The sequence below is a fragment of the Pseudorasbora parva genome, chromosome 15, assembly GCF_024679245.1.
Source record: "Pseudorasbora parva isolate DD20220531a chromosome 15, ASM2467924v1, whole genome shotgun sequence".
NCBI classification, from domain to species: Eukaryota; Metazoa; Chordata; class Actinopteri; order Cypriniformes; family Gobionidae; genus Pseudorasbora; species Pseudorasbora parva.
The window spans coordinates 40,913,896-40,934,556 of record NC_090186.1 but is presented as its reverse complement, the minus strand read 5'-3'; the positions used below and the strand labels follow the sequence as shown (position 1 = coordinate 40,934,556).

General features: G+C 38.2%; 1 protein-coding gene and 1 long non-coding RNA gene across 9 annotated transcripts in view; one reads left to right on the top strand and one right to left on the bottom strand.

Annotated features, from left to right (window-relative positions):
- Positions 1 to 19,139, top strand: part of tfap2d (transcription factor AP-2 delta (activating enhancer binding protein 2 delta)) — a 119,314-nt gene extending 100,175 nt beyond the window's left edge. For 6 of the 8 annotated variants that reach the window (XM_067418146.1, XM_067418147.1, XM_067418145.1 and 3 more), the window contains 7 exons: positions 10,113 to 10,610; positions 12,649 to 12,709; positions 15,772 to 15,937; positions 16,974 to 17,092; positions 17,520 to 17,661; positions 18,117 to 18,230; positions 18,323 to 19,139. In XM_067418146.1, the coding sequence (XP_067274247.1) occupies positions 10,113 to 10,610; positions 12,649 to 12,709; positions 15,772 to 15,937; positions 16,974 to 17,092; positions 17,520 to 17,661; positions 18,117 to 18,230; positions 18,323 to 18,539 (1,317 nt within the window). In that variant the 3' untranslated portion in view covers positions 18,540 to 19,139. Of the gene's footprint in view, positions 1 to 9,276; positions 9,437 to 9,515; positions 9,966 to 10,112; positions 10,611 to 12,648; positions 12,710 to 15,771; positions 15,938 to 16,973; positions 17,093 to 17,519; positions 17,662 to 18,116; positions 18,231 to 18,322 lie in introns of those variants that run through there. The other 2 variants (XM_067418143.1, XM_067418150.1) reach the window with 2 other exon arrangements.
- Positions 2,199 to 9,103, bottom strand: LOC137041633 (uncharacterized). The gene is made up of 2 exons (XR_010898128.1): positions 8,934 to 9,103; positions 2,199 to 3,482 (listed from the first exon to the last, which is right to left on the bottom strand). It is a non-coding gene; the product is annotated as an uncharacterized lncRNA (long non-coding RNA).
- Positions 19,140 to 20,661: the final 1,522 nt, after the last annotated feature.

The window sequence follows — 20,661 nt, the reverse complement described above, 5'->3', positions numbered from 1 at the left end:
TGACATAAAAATAACTTAAAAACCTTATAATCCCCCAAAATAAATTTTGACAGATGTTTTTTTTTTACGGAAGTGCATTTATAAAATCATCAGACTTTTAAATCCTCCCAAAATTGCCCCATTTACTTCCACTGTAAGTGCCTCACCTTAAAATCCATTTTTTTAAGTCAAGTCAACATTATGCCAACATTTTTGAATTGAGCTTAACTTGTATTGAGCCAAAATATTCCTTTTCAATGAGTTCACGTCACAATGCACATGCATAGCATATGATTTATTATACGACTCTGAAAAAGCATACAATCACACACATTTCTATTGTATCTGTGATACAGCATATTACATGAAATATTACAATACACAATTTAATTACAGAGTTCATGTTCAGTCTGGAATTAATCTGCCTGTGATTATACAGTTTTTGTTACATGAGCATTTAATGTTACATGAACATTGTGATATTCTATAAAGTAAAACCCAACAGGTAGCAGCAAAACTACACCAAGATCTTGTTGGTGCATTTCATGTGATAATGACAGAAAAACACACACTCTGAAGACGAATGTTGTCATTTCCAGCCACTTTCAGCCATCTGATATTGTGTGTCGAAGTGCTTATGAGAAGCGGTGTTAATGTCTCTACGAGATGGGGTATATTACAGGGTATCTGACATTGAGTGTGCGCTTGTGTGTGTGTAGGTTACCATTTGATTGACAGGTGAGCAGAGTCTCAGTGCTCTGGGCTTCATAATCAGCAGCTTTATTCCGAGCACAAAGGATTGTGGGAAGAGAGGGATGAGAGAAGCCGAGAAGTGCAGAATAGTAAAATTCCCGGAGGAGAGGAGGGGTTGCCTTCTCTCCTTTGTTTATTTCTTTGCTTTCCTTTGAACAGGTTCTCAGTGTGTGTGTTTTTGGGAGCGCAGGTAGTGTATTTGGTGTATTTTTGAGTATGTGCACCTCTCTGTGTGTGTATGTGTGTGTTTTTTGAAAAGAGTGTTGTTCTCATTATGACTGATAGATCAAAAGCGCGATTAATTTCTGAGCACGTCTTCCCTGGTGCTGTTGCTCCAGCTGTTCAGTGCTGCTCATGCCGATAAAACAGCCTCTCTCTGATTGGACGAACTCTTAGTCAGTCAATCAAACATGTGGGTTTGTCCAGGTGGCAGGGGCTTGGTGATTATTTTTGTATCAGATGTTTTTCCTGCATTATTTTTATTGTTTCCTGATCTGTTTAGGTTTGACTGTTTTAAGAACATTCTTCTGGATATGTAGGGGTTTGTGATTTACCGGTACACACGATTAACCGATTAGAAATTTGTCAACCTACTCTTGATTTAGTCTTTATCGTGGTTTTGCTCATGTGACGTTGGTGTGCTATGCCGTTGTCAAAGCTTATCATTTGAATGCGTTTTTAGGCATTGTGGTGTGATTTCAAATCAACAAGCGATGTAAAAGAACTAATTTCGGTATATGAGCGCGATGTCTGAGAGGCTGAGTATGCTGATTGTTTTTCCACCTTTGGAGCCGTTCACACAGAAAACATTATTTCCCATTTCACTGCACTACTTTTCCATTCTTTTTAAATGTGAACACGCGTTATACGGATGTCTTTAACTGTTGCACTCGCGTCTTTTATATGACATGGCATTATAAAAACATGGCGATCAAGTTAAAAAGTTCGAAAATAATCTACGTTTTTTTCTGTTCTACTGACCGGCGTCTCCCATTTTAACAGCAAAAGCGCATCTGTGTGAACCGGCCCTTATTCAGAGCAGCACCTCGACCGGTATGAAATCGAGGCTGAGAGAGATAGACTAGCCAAGTTTTCAATGCCATCCGCTTTAATGTTGTTCATGTTGTCTAGAGATTTTTGTCAACTGAAATTCTTGGATAGATATTTTTGCAGTGTTTCGTCAGCAGAACAATCCACAATAAATTAAATAACAATACAACCCATTGAAGAGATGGATGTGTGTCCCTCACAGCCTCACTTTCATTCCACGGTAAAAAGTATATTGTAGGTTTGACTTTAAAATTAAGCCATGGTTGCCTTTACATTTTGTGTTCACTGAAATGTACAATTTGAGATAATACAATGGAGATTGGAAGACAGTCCAAATATTGTGCTATCAGAACCACATCAATTATCTTAAGTTATCAAATGTTGTGATAAATCATGATTTGTTTTATTTTTATTTATTTTTACAAATTACAGTATGCTGCTGTGAATACGCGGTAAAAATATATATACGAAATCAGTACATTATGATGTTTGTACATTGCTTTAAATAATTAAAATAAGTTGGGCAATGTTCAGCTTTTATGTTATACAAGATTCGACTCATTTTAAAGTTGATTTAATGTAATTTAATTTGATATACACTTAAACATCCAACTTGATCGTAACTAAGCATTTAGCAACTTTTTTTTACTTTGTAAGGTCTATTGGGTTGAACCGTCAAATACACACACTTGTCAAAATGCTAATCTTTGAATGTATCCTCGTAAACACACTCATTTATGTCTTGAATGTAAACAGAAATCTTTTAACAGTTTATTGGATCCGTGCATTCACTCTTAAAGTGACAGCAACCTAATAAACGTTCTCCTCTGTCAATAATATTAATCAAACAACAAAAAAGAGAAAATCTCTGACAGTTTGACTGAATCACTTTTGTATTAAGCATAAATGTACATTTCATTTATACATTTGATTAAGCAGCATATCTTATTTCTAGTTTTTCAGGTCTATTGTAGTTTGTTGTCCTATTGCTTGTGGTTAGTTTCTTTTTTTCTTATTTTATCAGACTGTTTACTTGTCTTCCGTTAGTTTTTTGTGATATTGAAAATGGTGACAAGAATTATAAAACTTCAATGGTATCAAAAATATTGATATAAAAAAAACTGTATTGTGATATATATTATTGTTGTGATATAAAATTAATAGCATATAGTTTTATTTGTTCATATTGCCCACCACTATGCTTTGAATATATTTTAATTTAACTGATTTTAATTAATTAAAACCTGTATTATTTCAAACACATACAGTCTTCCTACTCATTGAGGTTAAACACTTTTTAAGTTAAACGTTACTATTTCCTCCTTGGATTGATCTCTTTTGCATTTATTATTCTCATTTTGTAAGTTGTTTTAGATGAATGAATAATTGTAAAATGAAGTAAATGTAGCGCTGGGCCATTAGTGAGTTGATGCTACTGCTGCTCAAACTTTCCAACCTCTCCGGGCAGCTGTGTTTTTTCCAGGGAAGGTGTTATTAAAGCTGGCGTTTCTCAGAACTGCTGCTCAAACTCATTTACTTCAGCTCCAGGAAGTCAATAGCATCACTTCTCTTTCCTCTCTGCTTTTTCTTTTCTGTCTTTCATCAGATCTATGGCTCAGAATGTTCCTTGCCCGTCAGTCTGTTTATCCGTCTTTTCATTGCATCTCTCTTTTAGCTTCTGTCTGTCCATCCGTGTGTTTCTGGAAGGATTTTACAATGAGAAATGTTAGTGATGACTGTAAAAAATGATTGCTATGATTGTTTATAACAACTTAAAATTCAACATTAGAATAAGAAATAATGTGCTGTTTTTGCTTGACTTAGAATATTAAGTTTAACTTTAGTTAAGTTGGATATTTAAGTTATTTAACTAAATGCAGCAACATTTTTTACAACAATGTAATGTCAATATCCAATAAATGCAAGCTTTGGGTTAGTGCTCATAAACCAAAATAGTAATAAAACCCAAATCATCCCGAGTACAAGTTCGTTGTTAGAGTCTTTGACTTTCTTACTCGCTAATATTTACTAACATTTACTGTATCCCTGCCTGTCTGTCTCTTTCTCTGCGTGTTCAAGTGTCGCGTATGTATTTTTTTTCTCTTGTTTTGGCTGCTGATTAAGCTCATATCCATAAACAAAACGACCTCGTTTAACAGATTACAAAGGAATTACACGATCAAAGAGCAAAAGTCAGGATGTATAAGAGAGTAGGAGAGAGAGAGGAGTGAGGAGATTGCTTGTGTGTGAGACAGAGAGAGAGAGAGAGATACACCTCTTGCCCTGCTCTATCTGATATCGGAATCCATTTTGTGCTGAATGAACGTAACAGCTAATCCCGCCCTCTGGTACAGGCCTGAGGGTCTCTGACACACACACACACACACACACACACACACACACACACACACACAGACTCAGCACACACACTGTGGATTTACATGCATTCAAAGGACCATCATTTGTTGCATTCCAACATGTTTTTATAAATGCACTCTTTTTTTGTGAATGACTTTATTTGACGTAGCATGCTAAAGAAACTTCTTTGACATGAGGATGCCACTTGAATATTTATTATCCATTATAACTGGATTTCAGTGACAATAGAGTTGCCATTTGAAATCAGATTTCAGTGGTCACCTTTTTAAAATAAAGTTTCCAAAAGAAGGTTTTTGCAGTTATGCATTTTTGGTTGCCCAAAGAACTGAACGGTTCTTAAAAGAACTGTTTTTGTCTTGTGTTTAGAACATTTTAAAAATATAAAGGACTTTTGTGAAATGTAAAGATTCCATGGATGTTAAATGTTCTTCATGGAACCATATGCCAATAAAGAGCCTTTTAGTTTTAAGAGTGTAGAACAACTTTAACCGTGGAGGGTGTGTGTGTTTATGGTCGTCTCTATGTCATGATGAATTATCTGTGACCTGCTTTACTGTTACTGTAAAACTTTTAATAAATGTTGATTATAACTTTAGGAATTCTATTATGAACAGATGTTTTAAGGATAGTTTTTGTTGTTGAATAGGCGTGTGGAAAAACCTCTGCTAAGAAAGAGAAGAAGAAGAAATCAGTTCATCTCAATTATTAGGCTACATGAAATTGGATTAAACTGCGTCTATCTTCAGTCACTGAAATGGCCATTCAACCAAGCAAGCTGTTCATTTAATATAAGTGAGTTTTTTTTCTCTCTCAATGTGTAGCTCTGCCTCTGCTGAGCATAATGAAGTATTGATCCATTTTCATGCCAAAAAATGGACATTAATATAACTTTTGGTCAGCTGCCCAAGCTGTCCTGTTAAGGTTGAGGTAATTTTGGAATTTTGAGATGAATCTCATTTTAGCTATTAAATGTGAGGTAGAGGCTGCTGTGGTTATGTACAGTGTTGGAATGATTTGCTCTGAAAGTGTCCGGAGCGTCGCTTATCCAGAAGTTTGGTGAGTTCACCGGACCGTAACGCTCAGTTTGTAACGGACCTTTGACTCGGAACTAATGAAGAAATGAGACGGAAACAAACCATGACAGAAGTTAAATACTGTGTCATCGAGCAGATGCTCATATGTAGAATTATTATTTTAATTGGTCAGAAATCACAAGCTCGATGAAAAATACATGTTTTGACACGTCTTAACTGAATATATTTTTACACAACTTTTTATAGGTGACATTTTATTATGATCAGCTATTAAAATTATGACTATTTTTTTTTAAATATATTTATATTGCGATGTGAACATTTTGGGGCCTTCGTTTTTGTGACTTTGTTTGTGTGCGTGCATGCGTGTGTGTGAGCGGTCTACCGTTATTTTGGCAGATTGCTCATTTTAATTAACGCTCATTTTGCGCGCATCTGGCACGTGTCTAGATTTAAATTAATTTTTAAGAATCAGTTTAGTTCACTCAAGGAAAAATAATACACGGAAGGTCAGTGTTGTTTGCTGAATGAATTAATTTGCAGTTGGTCAAGACATCTCATTTGACACATATTTTGACAGATCTAGGAGACTGGAGAAAAGCCGTTAGGCTACCATAGAGAGTGTATAGTTCGTTTTTGATAAACCATTGAAGTAAATTTACAGACTTTTACTAACCATGTATTGATTCTCCTTGGGGAAACTAACGAAAAGGACCGAGCAATCCAGCCAGAGGCCTAATCCCGGGTTGTTTGAGGTAATTTAGCCTAAATATAGCCTGTCTTGTAGGCTATGCTTCAGCTTGTAGCCTACCTACCAATCACACTGTCATAAACATAAAGTTTTACGCTATAAATGTACACTGGTGAATGTAATTAATTAAATATTTCGTGTTTTGTCCCAACTGAGTGAAAATTAATTTAGTGCACTTCATTAAATAACCACGCGCTGAAACTGACGCTGCGCCCCTCCCCCTCAAATCTATTAGCATATAAAACTCAGTGTGTGTGTGTGTGTGTGTGTGTGCGTGTGTGTGTGTGTGTGTGTGTGTGTGTGTGTGTGTGTGTGTGTGTGGTAAATGTAGGTCACATCGATGAGGACTGCATACTTTGTAATTAGAATTATCTCGTAAACACCTTATTCCTTGTTTTATAGTGTCGAGAGTTGAAGAGCCGTTAGTTAACGGACGCCGACACCATATTGAGCCGCGAGCTTTACTCACACATTAACTAAATGGACTTAATGTGGCCACTTGTCAAACAAACGTTATTGTCAACATTAAGCGTATGAACTTAAGTTTAATTATTATCTACCAATAGCCTATGCAATATATTTCAAAACTCACAGCACTATAATTTTAGTTTTTGTTCACTTAATGTTTAGGGGAAAAGCTTTTTTGACATGTCGATTTTTCCACTTTTTTAACATAAAGTTTTATCAGCAAGGCTATAAGCAGAGACATAATAAATATGACTTTTGAACTATGCAATTTAACATTTTAGCAACTGCTCATATACTAGTCATCTTGAAATTGCAAAATGACTCAAATTGGATAAAACACCACGTTTACACACACACATGGTTATATCAGACAGGCTTCGTGTTGTCTGTCAGTGTTTTCTTTTCCTTTATAATCCTTTCTTCATATTTATGTAGCCTTTTCCCAAACATTTCGATCTTGCATGTTGATGTGGTTTGAAATGAATTCAGGTTTTTAAGAGTCACCAGTATATCTGTCTTGGTTTATGATTGTTGCTGCTCCAAATGACAGTTCTTATGATCTGGTGGCAGCCAGCTGCCAGTCACAGTTTGGGACGCTTTTAATCCAATGGTAAATCAATTACAGTCAACTCTGGGCCAAACTTAGACACCTCCTCTAAAGTTTCATTTTGCATCTGTTATTTTTATTTCTAATTTTCCATGGATTGGTGGCGGATTTACGTGGCGAAACGATCGCGAGGAGCATCCAGACCGAACAGATGGACTCGAGCCCTGACCGGTACAGCGTGCATATGTGCATCCGCTGCTGTGCGCGTTAAGCCCTATTAAGACCGTCTACCGTGCAACTGGTGCTTCTCTCAATCCCGCGAGCTCTCGCAGACTACACAAGCGAAAGCTTCTAATCCCTCACGTGAGAGGACGGGTTCTCTCGCGCTCACATCGTGTAATTTACAGTCTGCCTGGAGGCCTTAGATATATATCTGAAACCAGACCGTGTTATTTCATAAGAGCCTCCTGCTGGGCGATTCATTTCCACAGTCACCTCCAGACCTTTAAAGTGCATTTACAGCACAACAACCTGCTCTTTTTAAAAAATTCACTATTATGTTTTTGGCATTGATATGTGTGTGATATCGCTATGATTGTATTAGCTGATTAGCCTAAATCGTTCATCTGAATTCATCCTATATATGTTCGGTCTTAGAATGATATATTTCCTTTCTGTTTTGTTTGACAGAAAGAGAGAGAGGAGATAATGATGTAGGCCATAGCTCAACAATGTCTACTTAAAATAACATCATTCGTTTGAGCTCGCCCATTAAATGAAAATAAAAAGAGGCTTCCCTTCTCTCGCGTTGTTTTCCGCGTAAAACATTCATGAAGCGAAATACGTCAGTCGGCTATATGTGTATGTTTGTGAGAGGATCCTCCCTTTGCGCGAGACACCGGGCGCTCGAGGCGTCTCCGTCCGCCCTTCTCATGCACGAGGGCGCGAGCCCGCGGTAATGGCGGTAATTTGGGTTAAACAAGGGGAGCATCAGCTTTTTAAACGCCTAAAAACTGCCAAACCTATAGCAGACACAAAAACCTTAAGACTCGAGTATTTTGCTGCTGGGGAGGGAGGAGACATTCAGAAACGCTGAGAACGAGACGAATGACTGGGACTCACTTAAACACACATAGGCTACACACACACACACACATATACACACATATTTGCACATGAGCTAAAAGTCTTTCCCATAAACTGTTAAACGTCATTGCCTGTTTTATTTTCCCAGGGACACACATTCATATTTAGGACCTTATTTACAGGCTGTGGGTAATGCGGGTGTCCGTGTCTTGTCGTGCACCTGTGTGGTTCTTAAAGAATAAATTTGACCGACATGCTGATTTAAGCGATGACCCCCCACGCGCGCCCCACTCATCATCCAAAACGTGCACAAAATACTTCCAGCCTGGGTCAGACCGTCACTGTCCCGGCTCGGTAAACGACAGAACAGAACCAAATTGGCTGCAAGAGGATTAAACTGAATCAAAAGTGAGCACAGAGCACCGATGATACTAAAATACGTATGAAAGTATCAATGAATTGGGTTAAAAAAAATAGTGTGGTCTATTTAATGTAGGCTATACAGCAGATAAAGGGGTATACATTGGCTATTTCTATAGAATAGCATTAAAACAGTCTTTAAATAATTTCTACATTCAATATTATTCTGCTGTGTAATGTTTTTGCCACATTATTAACAAACGAATTTTTTCTATTAAAATGGAGAAATCGCCTTTTTATAATAATAATAAAGAAAGCGTAAAGGGAAATATTCGTTCTATCAGGAACTGTATTTCCAATTAAATGTGCTTTCATGTAACGTGCCTCTCGTTCAGTTAAATGGAAATAAAAATATCTGATAAAAACCGATTTAAGACCACACTATAAACAAGTGAAATATTCGAAACATAATGTTTAATCGTGCAATCAGAATTTACAGTCACACAATACACCGAGTTAAACTTACGTGTTGCTGAAAAAAATCCGAAAAGCAGGTAAATGGTAAAGCCGCGAGGAAAACAGAGACAAATAAAACTGGCCCTTCTACAGAAAGCACTAACGACCTTAAAGAAATGTCCACAAAAATCATCAAAAATGTTGAAAGCGCACTTGGTTCCTTATTAGGCGAAGATACAATATTTATTCCGTGTCTCCAGGGATGAGGCTGCTCTCTCTATTGTCCTCCCTTTCCTCAATGCTGATGCTTAATTTTCAAAACTTCTATATTACCAAGGGACCTACGACATCAGCCGGAGAAATACCCAGCAAGTACAAAATCCGAGCCAGGGAGCGCTTTGTGCAGAGGGGAGGCATTTCAGCCGCTTTTACCGACTGCGCGAGGCGACATTTCATTTTCACGCGCTATTTTGGGGATTTTTTTTCTTTCATTCGTCCAACAGCGCGAGGAAATCGGGTTATTGGATCGCGAGAATGTCAGCCACATTTCCGGGACTGGTGCACGATGCGGAGGTATTTAAAATAATTTCTTACCACCTCACAATAATTTCATTTAATTTAGCGTAAAGCCTCGCATGGAGGAAAATTACGATGACTTAAAAAAAGCGGAATGGAAGTTCACACTTCTGAGGGGAGTTTGCTGCAAAGGCGAGGATAAATACTGTGAATTCAGATCTGGTGAAAATGCCTTTTACTAGGCTAACTTGCTTTTTTTTCGTTGCAAATGGCTCTCGAGCGTGCATGTAAAATCTCCACAGTTATTGGAAGCATTTGCTCGTTCTTTTTTATTATAATAATAATTAGTAGTAGGCTACTATCGTTTCTTGTGCTTACCTGCAGTGAAACGGGCGTTGATTGTTGGGACAAAAAGGTTTTTAATGTCGTTTGCACGGATGTAGTAATAATAATATAGTCAAATAACACACTCCGTGGCAAATGATAGACAAGTGAGGGAGGGAAAAAACGCTGTGAGCTCGTGGAGCAGTTTGCAGTGTGTTTCACGCACTCCCTCCCAGGCACGGAGAGATGACATCGCCGTCAGGTACTTTTCTAAAGACACTTTGAGCTGCTGTGTGTGTTTGTGTGTTTGGGGAAGGTTTGAGTTTCCGCCGCGTGAGAAATGCGCGCGGATCGCTGCGAGCGCGTGTAAATGACATCCCTCATATTTTTCTCTTTTTTCCCCGCACAGATACGTCACGACGGATCAAACAGCTACCGTTTGATGCAACTCGGATGCTTGGAATCTGTGGCCAACTCGTCTGTCGCTTACTCTTCATCGTCTCCGCTTACATATCCAGCTACCGGAACCGAATTTGCCTCCCCGTATTTTCCCACGAACCACCAGTACACGCCCTTACACCACCAGTCCTTCCACTACGAGTTCCAGCACAGCCACCCGGCCGTGAACCCGGACGCGTACTCGTTAAACTCTCTCCATCACTCGCAGCAGTATTACCAGCAGCTCCATCACGGCGAACCGGCGGACTTCATCAACCTTCACAACGCCCGTGCGCTCAAGTCCTCGTGCCTGGACGAGCAGCGGCGGGAACTGGGCTGTCTGGACGCGTACCGCAGGCATGACCTGTCAATCATGAGCCACGGCTCTCAGTACGGCATGCACCCCGAGCAAAGACTGCTGCCCGGGGCGGGTCTGGGGCTGCCGCCACCGGGGGCCGATGACCTACAGGTACACCTCACCGGCGTTCTACCGTTCAAGCACAAAACACACACACTCATTGTGTCACCATCGTGAAGTTGACGCCTTCAGGGATGTTGTATTATAGTCACTTTCACTGCCCGAACAGAAGAAATGATTGCCCGAGGGCTTGGGGCAAAAAAAACTTAAACATCCGGAGAGATTGGGGAAAAAATCTAGGCCGAACGATCACTTTTTTTCGGCCTTTTCGATTTCGCACAAATTCATTTAATATTAGTATTTCGAAATAAAATAAAATAACGGGATACAACTCAACGAAAAAAATAGTCTGTGTATAGGCTGAGTGCATTAATCTCCAACACGTGAAACAAATTAAAATAAAAATAAAACGTTTGGACGCACCATATTTCAGTTGGTTTAACTGGCGGATTTTACATATTTAATATAGTGAATATTGAGAAGTCTGAATTCGGCCGCGCGTATGTCGGGCCTCGCCGCTGTAAAGCCGCGGTTTCTTTTTCCTCTGTTAAAAGGCGGATTAAGGGCTTGAAAAGGTGCGAACAAAAGGCAAATCCTCCGCAGTAGAGCACCGTAGTTTATCCAATTTAGGACTTAATGTCAATCAACTGGTTATTTATGCACAGACATCTGAAACAGCTCAAGTTTAACTAGTGAGTCAAAAATATGTTAAGATCAAAATAATGGTTCTTTAAAAAAATATGCGACAGTGAAATTTAATAGATAAAATATTATAGGCCTATGCATTTGACAGAAAATATTTTAGCTAGCAGGTAATATTTTAGATATTTTGTAATAGTAGGCTAGGCCTATTGATAGCAGCGGCATCATCTCATTTATAGAATTAATAAGGGAAATTATAATTTAAAAAAATAGAGCTTTGCGGAATATGAATAATATAAATATGTGAAGTAAATATATAGCCTAGATGCACTTTTTATTGCTTTGACTAATAGTATATATATATATATATATATATATATATATATATATATATATATATATATATATATATATATATATATATATATATATATATGTATATTAGGCCTCTAACTGTTGCAAAATTAATAATAGGCCTAGTAATATTTTTTAAATAACTTGGCCAACATAACTTCTAAAACAATACATCCTTTGTTTTCTATTTAATTGTAGCCTACTTCTAAATGTAATTTAATACCATTTTAGCAGTTGCAGTATTTTATTATAAAAACATTGCAGTATATAATTTTGTGCATGGTTTAGCGGTAGAAGTTCAGGCGTGCTCAAAACAAAAATAGTCAAGCTTCATTTTGGTATTGCTGTCGCGTGTTCAGACACACACAAAAAAAGGCCCACAGGAGAACAGACGCAAACACAGAAAGCGACACATACGTCCCGTGAAAAGGTTTTGGACCTTTCTTTTGGTGCTGAAAGAACCCGTGCGCTCGGTGAAGGCCGCGGAACAGATGCGGGCAGTCTCGTGCGCACAGGCGCATCTTTGAGCCGCTAAACAGATTTGGCACGCGGAACAATAGAAGCTGCCGCACCTTTAACACGCACACGCGTAATTTATGCCTGATCCGACGGGTTTGTATATTGATTTTATAATCACTTTAACTGCGGGGAAAAGAAAAATAGAGCAGGAGTTTGTTAAAGGGTTACAAGAGCACGCCAGTATGGTGTCAGTATGGATGTGAGCGTGTGTGGGTGAAAAATGTGCATGTGTGTGAATGAATGCGTTTTTTTCTTTTTCTTTGAATGTGTGTGTGTGTGTGTGTGTGTCTGACTTGGCCTCCAGACTGGTCGTGGCTCGTGAGACGGATTAACTCTTTTCTTTTGATGCAATCCTGTGTTCCTTTGGCTGATGACATCACTGATAAGAGAAAATAAAATAATAATCTGTTCGTTTGACATTACAATGTAACAGGTTCCGTTACCGCGGCAGTTTAACTAACCACGTGGTCTGATCAACGTGTCATTATATGCCTTGCCAAACACAAATACTGATCACAATGTCTAAGATTATTTCATTATTGATGATCAACTTCATATATGTTTTTGTGTGTAGGGCTCAGTGGACGCGCAATGCGGACTCGTGTTAAATGGCCAAGGAGGAGTGATCCGGAGAGGTGAGGTCACAAAAGAGAAGCACACATGCACTGGTCTTTCTTGTTTTTCCTCTTCCCTTTTGCACTGTAAAAATATTTTTAGAAGTATTAAATAAAACAAAGTAGCATACAGGAGAGAAAAAATGCCTACTCACTTTTTTAGCACTTTGAGATTTTGTTTAATATAAAGTGCATTATAAATAAAATTTATTATTATTATTATTACTCTTTGGGTCTTTCAAAAATTAACTTTTAATTTATTTTTAAATCAACTGCCAGTTCTTTGTAATTTTTGTGTGAAATTTACTTGCAATTTCAGAGTGAAAATGTTAGTGAAATGTTAGCTATTTATTTCAATGACGTCAGCGTGTCTTTCAAATGATTTTAGTCTTTTATAATAATAGAAGACAAAAATAAATACGGATATTATAGCCTATTGCTATATAATTGCTTTCCAGTGTCATGACAGTGATTTAAAATTTTAGCATAAGCATTTTCATTTCAAAATACAATTTAAGGTTATTGTTATCCCCCCCCCAAAAAAAACACAACCCCCCCCCCCCCCCAAAAAAAACAACAACAACATAAATATATAAAAATAAAAACATTATAGCTTACCGAAAAACAAATAGTAGCCTAACATAAATTGTGGGAAATATATATATTTTTTTAGTTTGTATTTTAGTAGGAAGAACTCAAAAGGAATTGCATTAATGTGAATCTCAATCAACAGGCCTATAATACTCTCATTGTTGTAGCCTCTTAAATTTAAATTATGACGTGTGCATAAATAAATACAACAAAGAAATAATAAACATTTCAGTATCGGGAGGCATAATTCATTTGGCTACATTAAATAAATATTGTATTTACAAATTGATGCAAACTTTTTTTTAATTTGATGCTTTATTTATGCTCAAGCAAAAAGGCGCAAATTTATTATTCCAATAGTTTTAAGGCAAATATCAGGTAATTTAAGATTATTTATTTATTTATTATTTGGGGATTTTGATGTCACCATAGACTTTTTTTTAAGTGTATTACTTGTATGGAAATTAATGTTATATTTTGTCTTGTATGTTTAGTATTATTGTGTATTTGCTCAGTTTTTTTCTATCTGACATATAGTAACTCGGATTCAAATTGTTTAATTAATTAGTTAGAGAAAGCACAATTAAGGCACTGTAGGCTATATTGTTCAGACGTTCAAACCCCGATAAAACACATTTCTCAAGGTCATTCTCCGTGGACAGACAGTCGAGATCCTCTCAGAAGAATTCCTCTAGCTATTCTTCTCTGTCTGCCGCTGTATTTTGTAAAACCGCGAGTCTTGTGTGGAGGAATCGAATCGTGTTCACGTTTCGTAATATTTTTCTTAATATCATTCGCATCTTTGTCTGTCTCATCAAAGCAGCAGCGGATCGACACACATGTGGAGTTTGCCATAAAGCGAACGGTGTCTTGGGCGCTTAATTTTTAATAAACTCTGTCTAGGTGTTGGGCTCGCCATCACTTCCAGTTAATGGTGTGCAGGATTTAGCCGCGAGCTCCGCCGCTCCAACCATCACAACCAATAATCATTGCTTTACCTCGCGCTCCGGTATCGATAGCTTCTCGCGCCTCGGGCGCACGCTTTGATATGTTAATGCCGCGCGGCTCCAAATTCAGTGGAGATCATATTAATGTTGTTCACACTGACTGCAGCTTTGGCTTCGTTGAATATTCAGATAACCTTTTTCAAAAGAAATCACTCAAGAAACGAGGATCCTACTTAGAAAAGTCGTCTGTGTTTTAATCATGATTATCCCTCTTAGCTTTCAGGAATTTGATCAAGCTTCACCCCGCCTTTAAACGCACGCGCGCTCACACACACACACACACACACACCGTGCATCTTTCTCGTCTGTGTGCGCGCGCGCTCACGCGAGTGTGTGTGTTTTGGGTGCTGGGTGATGAGCGTAAACACACACCACCGCTACAGTTGAAATAGAAACAGAATGACATTTGGCCTATGTCTTTTTTTTCTTTAATTTTCGTGGCAAACTCGCAAAAAGCGCTTGATTCGCTTTGTGATCGCTCGCGCGCTGCCTCGGGCTACTCTCCCTCGCGCTTAAATACCCGCTATCGCCTCTGGGCCCGGCGCGCGCGACCAGACTACCGGCAATAGCTCTTTTCAATTGCCCTTGGCAACATAAAATACAAACTACTTTGAATCAAAACATTTTGGGTGGAATTAATGTGAAGTGAACTTGCATGCTAGCAGAGATCTTGGGTTTGTCAGAGCGCTTTAGGGTGACTGATGAGGAGCAGGTTAGAGGCCCACTAGCCAGAAAAGCCCTTCAGGAACACACACACTCACACTTAAACACAAATACACACACGTGGCTAAATAAGCTAGCAGACCCATTGATTCCCGCTCTGTCCGAACATGTCATTTATAGACCATAAATGGATCTACCTATAATATGGATTTGACATGCAAAGCTTAATAAAAAAAAATGAACATAATTGTTCATACAGGTAATTGACTTGAAATACTTTGGGAAGTTGGAATGCTTTAGCTATTGCATAAAAAAAAAATTTCAGTTTTAGCTCGTTTTATGAGCGCATTTCATGACTATGGAATGTTTTCACTTTTTAAAAATTAATTTGTCACACTACATTACCTTTTATAATCAACTATGAAGCAAAAAGATGATTAAAAAACTTAAACTGCGTCTGAGCCCAAATGTCTTTTTATAGCCTACCTCCCTACAGTGCACATGTTAAGTTATATATATATATATATATATATATATATATATATATATATATATATATATATATATATATATATATATATGTGTGTGTGTGTGTGTGTGTGTTAGGTAGATGTTAACCATCAACCACCCATATACATCTGCACCGCTTCAAAATAGTTGTCTGTAGCAAAATAAAAGCGTTATGCATTGATTTCTTTTCAGCGATCTGAAGCTTTATTCAATTTCTGGTGGTTTTTCTCGTTTGCGCTCACAAACAGAACAGGCCATAACCGCTGCCGGTCATTTGTGAAGGTTTGACATGTTGTCTGTTGTTGTGTACAGGTGGCACGTGTGTAGTGAACCCTACAGACCTGTTCTGCTCAGTTCCAGGAAGACTTTCTCTTCTCAGCTCTACCTCAAAGTACAAAGTCACCATCGCTGAAGTCAAGCGCCGCCTGTCTCCTCCAGAGTGTCTCAATGCCTCACTGCTCGGTGGGATATTAAGAAGGTAAGAGACCCGCTTTTAACACCTGAAACTCGGAATGAACGTTTGGCATTTTGGAAATACTACATGTTAAAGCATCAAAATCAGTGCTGCGTCTGTACACAAGTCCAATGTTAGCTGCGGTCAGTCACAATGCTCCTTTTGTATATGTACACTCTAAAAAAAATAGTGGGTTTAAAACAACCCAAGTTGGGTTGAAAATGGACAAACCCAGAAATTGGGTTTTAACCCAGCGGTTGGGTTAAATGTTTGCTTAAAAAATCCCAATCGCTGGGTTAAAATAACCCAATTTCTATGTTAAAGCAACCCAATTGCTGGGTTTGTCCATTTTCAACTCAACTTGGGTTGTTTTTAACCCAGCATTTTTTTTTAGTGTAGTTCACTGCAAAACAATGCAAGACATCTGAAAGCAACAGAAAGAGGAAAAATAGATGGGACATGGAGTCCTGGACACTTAATCTAGAGATAAAGAAGAGAATGTGGCTGTATGTGTGTGTGTGTGTGAGAGAGAGAGAGAGATGGAGAGGGAATGAGAACAGTGAAGCTGAGGCTCCATTATTGATGAGGGACACAGACTGGAGAGCAGAAATGAGGCCAGTGACGAGAAGAGAGGAGAAACACACACACACACATACATTCACTCACTCATTTTTAAACACACAGGACAGAACATCCTGTTAATGCACAGGTTCATTAACGCCTGCAGAAACACAAGAATCAGCAGCAGAAATGTGAAAGGAAAATGGCTTGATATAGAATTGCGTGTGGCGATGAATGAGCCAAATAAGCACTGGGATCCAGTTTGGTCCTACATTTTGTAGTCATTGAAAAATGTAAAGACTGGATTTAGTTGTCACACAGCTACAGTTCTCATGTGCTCACTTAAGAATGTAGGTTTGTAGAGTGTTAAGGTTTAATAATGCAGAAGTGCTTTGGGAAAATAAAGAGTGGATGAGAAGGACATGTGGATATGAAATGTGACATGCATTGAAGCAAGTAAGTGTGTTGCTGATGGACTTTCTCCATCTGTGTGGGTCAGGGCCAAGTCAAAGAACGGCGGCCGGTGCCTCAGGGAGAAACTGGACAGGTTGGGACTCAATCTCCCAGCAGGCCGCAGGAAAGCGGCCAACGTCACGCTGTTGACCTCTTTAGTGGAAGGTATGGATTCATTGTGCTTTTTTCCTATTAAAAATGCTGCTTGTTTATTTGTTTCGATGCTAATTTAATTCTAGACGTTTTAATATCTGTTTTTTAAAGCATTTTTGTAACTCGTCAGGTGGTTTGCCTTGATATCTGAGCATGTATTTCAGATAAGCATCTGGTTGAGTCTCTTTATTTGTGTTGATTGATGAGATCTGTTATGATTGAAACACACAAATCTATTGTACCATAAAAGAAAAAGCCTGAAGTATTTTTAGTCTACAGACATAATTTTTATTACTCAAGGGACGTTCAAAATGAATTCGATGGTATGAGACAGATTGATGCAACATCTATGCAATTTTTAGGCAGCATTTAGAAAATGAACTGATTTCCGAGCTTCATCTTTCCTCCTCTGTGTGTGTGTGTGTGTGTGTGTGTGTAGGGGAAGCGCTACATCTGGCTCGGGACTTTGGTTACACCTGTGAGACAGAGTTTCCCACTAAAGCGGTCGGGGAGCATCTCGCCCGCCAGCACACGGAACCAAAGGAACAGAACGCTCGCAAGAAAATGGTGCTGGCCACCAAGTAAGACGGCAACTCTTCAGTGCTTTCAGCCAAATCTGTTTACTCTTAATGGACAGACATTTAAATGAGACCTTCATCTGCACCAAAATGAGTTTGTCTGTCCACTCTTAAAAATAAAGGCCATTTTGGAGTCTTTTTTCTTAATCAGATGAACACTAAAGAACCTCACAATGGATGTTAAAGATGGAACTATAGATGCCGGCAAAGAGCCTTTGTTTTTAAGAGTGTATATATGAACTCATCTTCAAAAACAGATGCAAAACCGCACCGTAGAGAATTAGATCTGGGAAAAGGTTTTTCAGCGGAGGATGTGTTTACATGCATGTGTGTGACATATGAAAACTAAGATCTCATTAAATCTCCTTTATGCATTACTTATGAGGAATGCCGCTTGCGTATCAATGCATTTCGATATGCGTCCTCGTAACCGCGTCCCAATGGCTTTGTGTTCGCAGGCAGATCTGCAAGGAATTTCAGGATTTGTTAAGTCAAGATCGATCTCCACTCGGTTCCTCTAGACCAACACCTATCCTGGACTTGGACATTCAGAGACATCTAACACACTTCAGGTATAGAGTCGAAACCTGCATGCAAAAATACAGCAGACATACTGTATATGCAAGTATTGTTGTTAATAATCATTTCCCGTTGTCCTCTTTAGTCTAATCACGCATGGATTTGGTACGCCGGCGATTTGCGCAGCTCTTAGCACCTTTCAGACGATCCTCAGCGAAATGCTTAATTATCTGGAGAAACACTCAGCCAATAAGAGCGCAGGAACGCCAGACACCAGCCAGATCAACTCCAACTCGGACAAAACACTGCGCAAAACCAACGAGGCGCCGACGAAGGATGGTAAAATCGAGAAAACAGAATGACTCTGACGCAAGAGTGGCCGCTTTCCCAGTTCCTGATCTGAGCCCTGATGGGCGGGCCTTGTTCAGGGCGTGGCTACTTGGGGCGGGGTTACAGGGTTTTTATTCCATATTCTTTTATTTATACAACTGGCATAACTTCCTATGACCTCAGCTTTCCCTGTATGTACAAACCAGTCATGTCATTCTCACTGCCCAATACTACGCAAAACACAAACTGTTGTCATTATTTTATAAGTTATTAAATAAGTTATTTTGCTTAAAGCTTTTCTGTATGTAATTAGTTTAAATACTGATTTTAAAGATGCAATATCTTTTATTAAAAGACTCACATTCCATTTCTGCCAAGACCTAATTTGAGGTCAGTTTGAGACTGTAAATTATGACAGGTAACTTTCCCTGTTGCGTTAGTTACTGTATATTGTGCATGTTAAACTTTGTACACCATCTGAAACGAACGGACATTCCCCACTGTTGTTCCAGAACACAAACTGTTGACTGCATTTGTAAAAAAAGTTATATATAAATATATAAATTCAATCTTTTCTTGTAGGCTTTGAACTACATATATGAAATAACCCTACATGCAAACTACTGGTGTTCAATAAAGCATATTGCTCAAAGTCTTATATTAACTCACCTGACTGGACTTGAATTCATGTGCTTCCTCTTGAATACAGATCATATTGTATGTGCATTTGCAATGCCACGGTTATGGATTTGACACAGGAAACACCATATCGATTTTCACATAATCACATGTTCTACTTAACCTGCTGAGGCAAAAACTTGTCACTCGCCTGCTTTTGTTCTGTACTCTGGCTGACTTTCCTCTCCTTTTCCTGAGATCTACCTTCCATCAATGAGCCTGAGGACCTTTATTACTGGGTTTAGGTTTATTAGATTTTTTAAATAAACGCTGGAGGAAAGTATTTGCTTTACCTGCCTTACTTACACTTGTAGGCTACTTCATTCACAGATGATGGAAATACAGTGGACTCGTTCAACACTGAGGAAATAATGAATGGAAATAATAACAATGAAGCTGCTAGCTGCACTTGCAGAATCATGATACAGCTAAACTGGATTATTTGCATAAAATTCTTATAATGAGGGAACATATTTAAAATGTAAATAAAGCATTTAGAAAAAAGGCTGAAGTGGGATAAATAAGCACCCAAAGAGCACAGATCATTAACAGCAGAGAAAGACCAACATGCTGTTGCACCAAAAGGCTTTACAAAGTCAATAACTGACTGACAGATCGATGCGAATAAGCTTTTCACAAGATAAAAGCGATTCACATTCATATTCACACTTTTTTTATGTAGGAAACCGTTGTCTGATCTCAGTAGTACTGAGGACGTTTCAGTAGCCTAATCAACGTCAACGTTAACGAACGCAGCCTAAAAATCCAAATAACACAATCTTGGGGAAACCCAAACAGATAATTAGCGCATGTACTGTTTACGAGAGTGTTTTTATCAGTTTGGGCTGTTCTAATGCAAAGTTCCGCTTCAACTCGACCTAGTTTAGGCGCTAAGCAGGCTAGCATAAGTAATTAGCCTACATGTTCAAAACGTAAAATGCAAATGAAAAGGCTAACGTTACTCAAAACCAAACAATTAGCTTTAATCTATCAATATTCAATGTTTTAAAGAAACACGTCCATTCTGAGAATAAATCATTTCTCAAGCGATCGAGTTATAATTTTCCAAGCCAGAGATTTTGAGTTTAATAAATCATAGTCTAATATAATCTAGGCCTACGCCACTTTATTCAGATAAAACGAAGGTCTAAATATATTCTTAAGCATAGCCTACGCTATTGATGATACAAAGAAGGTAAATTATTGTTGTTGTTGAAACCAAGCAGACTAATTAGACTTACCGTAGCATATGATAATGATTTCTGAAGGATCATGTGACACTCAGGTATGATCACAGAAATAAAAAATGACACTTTATATATTCACATAGAAAACAGCTGATCACACTGGGGTAATATTTCACTGATTTATGATCTAATATGCTAGGCTACATTATTTATTTATTTATTTTAATTAATTTTTTTTACAAATATAATAATAGCTATTATTAGTATATTAGTAGGCTATGCTAATATT